This window comes from Ipomoea triloba, chromosome 8, assembly GCF_003576645.1.
Source record: "Ipomoea triloba cultivar NCNSP0323 chromosome 8, ASM357664v1".
NCBI lineage: Eukaryota > Viridiplantae > Streptophyta > Magnoliopsida > Solanales > Convolvulaceae > Ipomoea > Ipomoea triloba.
In genome coordinates this window covers 11,210,882-11,213,978 of record NC_044923.1, presented here as the reverse complement: position 1 = coordinate 11,213,978, position 3,097 = coordinate 11,210,882, and the positions used below count along the sequence as shown (strand labels likewise).

The 3,097-nt window shown below is 39.1% G+C and overlaps 1 protein-coding gene across 1 annotated transcript; it reads right to left on the bottom strand.

The window, feature by feature from the left end:
- Positions 1 to 315: 315 nt before the first annotated feature.
- LOC116027821 lies at positions 316 to 2,117 on the bottom strand. The gene is made up of 2 exons (XM_031269581.1): positions 1,794 to 2,117; positions 316 to 1,133 (listed from the first exon to the last, which is right to left on the bottom strand). Exons 1-2 carry the CDS (start codon positions 2,061 to 2,063, stop codon positions 732 to 734), a joined length of 672 nt encoding a protein of 223 aa, XP_031125441.1. The 5' UTR covers positions 2,064 to 2,117; the 3' UTR covers positions 316 to 731.
- Positions 2,118 to 3,097: the final 980 nt, after the last annotated feature.

Below are 3,097 nucleotides of genomic sequence, written 5' to 3'. Positions count from 1 at the left end.
AACCTTGGTCCGGATTATGTATTAGTTAACATATTATATACTATGTACTTGTAAATTATGTACCTTCACTTTAGGTATATAATCTGGACACGGTCCAAATTATGTATCAATTAACATATTATATACTATGTACTTGTAAATCGTGTACCTTCACTGTGGGTATATAATTTGGACACTAGTAGTCACATTGCACGAGTTTCACCCAATGTGGGCAAGAATGTCATTTCCTTTTATTTATTTATTTATGAAAACCACCAAAAACAACATATATTAATCAACAGAATTCACAAACTAGCCTAAAAATGCAACGAGGAATACAATCAAAATATTCAATAAATGACTAATTATTGAAGGAATAAAAATGAAATTCCTCACAATGAAAAAGGTTCTGCTACATTGACTCCTAAATTTTACTCTCTGATATGGCGGGTACTAATACCTCAAGATTTTGTGTGTGGAGTAAAAATTAAGAGTAGAAAATGGCAGTACACATAGTATTTTCTCGATGAAAATATACAAGAATGATGCTAGTAAAAATGCATGAAGAATTTTTTTTTTTTTTTTCCGTTTAGGTTTCACTGGACTAACGAAAATCCGCATTGCCAAACTACACATGCAGGAGTAGTTTATATCTTACCAAGAAAGAAAAAACTAAAAGAGGAACCAAGAAATTAAATTTAGAAGGAAAAAAAACCCAAAAAAAGAAGAAGAGGAAATTAAAAGAATATGATCTATGGGGAGGAATTATCGGACCGGTCGAAATGGAGAAGTTGACCGCAACATTTGGGGCAGTCATCGACCTCTTTGGGCACCATGAAATACATCAAACAGGTTTTGCAACCCGCGACTACAAGCACCGCCGCCGCCGTCGCCGCCGTCGAAGATTCCGGCCGGCTGCTCCCTGCATGGCGGCGACGCTGAACATCCCTTGAAGATGAAAGAGTCGACTCTTCTGAGGAAGACCCACTTTCTTCTGTGTCGTCGTCATAACAGCTGTCACCATCACCATCACCATCATCCTCTTCTTCATCTTCCTCAGAGTAAAACTCACCGCTACTGTACTCCTTCGTGATTCTTGGGTCCTCCTTCACTTTCATCCCTGTTCTCCAGTTTATGTAATATACTTCCCCAGTCTGCAATATACCCCAAAGAAGAAATTTTTTTAGTACTACTCACTCTGTTACAATGTAGTATCTGTTTATCGTTACTTTCTCAACCTACAGAAACACAAAGAGTCAACAGTTGTCTCCACTGAGACTCGAACCCATGATAGTGTATCTGGGAGTGTAAACCGGGACACCGGTTGCCATTAGACCAGAAAGTCTTTGGAAGAGAAGAAATTAAACAACCAAGAAAGAATCAACAGTTGCCTACACTTAAGACTCGAACCTATGAGAATGTATCTGAGAGTGTAAACCGAGACATCGAGTGCCACTAGACCATAAGGACTTTGACAGAGAAGAAATTAAACAACCAAGAAACTTCAACACAAAAGCTTCAAAACCCCATTCCATCTCTTGATATTGTATAAATAGATAGAAAAGGAAAGAAAATGTTGCATTATCTGGTGTTTAGGGAAAAGGAAACGAGAGGGGTAAAAAACCCAACACCCCAAAACACAAGAATGGCAAGATCTGCTTTCTTTTTCTGAGGTTGGAAGCAATTAATGATGCGATCTAGGCAGACATTGAAAAGGAGAGAGAGAGAGAGAGAGAGAGAAAAGGACACAAGATTGATGACCCCAAAACTTGGTTCAATTCAGGGCTAGTATTAAGTAACAGTAAAGCAAATACCTCTAAATCGAGGCATTGTTCCCAATGGTAAGGCATGGAGATTTCTGAATTGAGTTCTAGAGTTGCATCCCCCACCGAGGAATTGTTGGGCGGCGTATGATGAGCGGCGACGGCGGCGGATGAAGATGAAGAAGAAGAAGACCTGCCGGCGCCGATCCGGGAGGCTCCGCCGTCGGCGTTGCTACTGCTTTCCCGGTGGTAGTTCAACGAGCAGTTCTGCAGAGATCTCTCCAAGGATGCTGTTATCGTACCCATATCTGGACCTGCCATTCTTTTTTCTAATTTCCGATCTCACCAACCCTTTTAAGAGAAAAATGCTCTTATTAGTATTACCCCCAAAAACTGTCCTTCTTATTATTATTATTTTATTTTATTTTTATTATTATTTTTATATATATGTAGTAGTAGTTGTTGTTCTTGTTGTTTTCTTTTGGTGGGTTAGGAGAAAAATTAGGAAGTTTGGATATACAACGTTTAAATTGTTTTACGATATGATGATAAGATATATACATTCGTTTATCTTTTCATCTAGTATGTTCCCACCCCCCACCCCCCACCCCCACCTATCTCTCTCTCTCTTTTATATATATATATATATATATATATATATATATATATACACACACATATATATGTGTGTGTATGTATATATAACGGTATAAACATTACTGAAGAGTATTTTATGAAAAGAGTAATGTGGTAAGAGGAATTGTTTAATAGTTCCGAGTACAAAGTGTTGCATGCTCTCTTGTCTCAGAGTCTACTATTTATACTAATGCTTATATCATCTCTTTACTCAGTGTAACGGACTATATTCTAATGGCGGAACCTACATTAAGTGCGTAGTTCGATCATAATTGCTTCTTCTTCAATAGGGCGGTGCCTAAGTAAGTACGTAGTTTCCTCTTAATTTAAGTGTGTATACGGTCATTACGTGGCCCTTGGTTTCTTCGGGTTGGATGCATCTGGCCAATTATCCTTACGTGTGTAAGTACCTTTCACATAACGAAGGACACACTTCAAAAAATCCCAGTGCTCCATTGTAGGAGAATGCATGTGCTAACAGAGCCGATTCACCGCATACAAAAATCTTGCCGAGTTATTGTCAAATACTGCAATGCACCTGCAAGGCTTTGGTAGTGCCTAGAATTATCACACGGCTCCAGAATTAGGGGTGGAAATAGGCTAGCCAAGCCGAGCTTTAGAAATTTAGGCCTGGGCCTGCTATGAACATCTAAAGCTTGAGCCTGAGCCTGGGCCCGTATGTATGCTTTTTTTAGGCTCAAGTCTGAGCCTACAGTTGG

What these genes read in the sequence shown, in the direction of transcription:
- LOC116027821 (XM_031269581.1), bottom strand. Translation starts at nt 2,063, where the DNA reads ATGGCAGGTCCAGATATGGGTACGATAACAGCATCCTTGGAGAGATCT. An exon ending in AACAATGCCTCGATTTAGAG is followed by an intron (nt 1,134 to 1,793) that starts GTATTTGCTTTA and finishes GGTATATTGCAG; the next exon opens with ACTGGGGAAGTATATTACAT.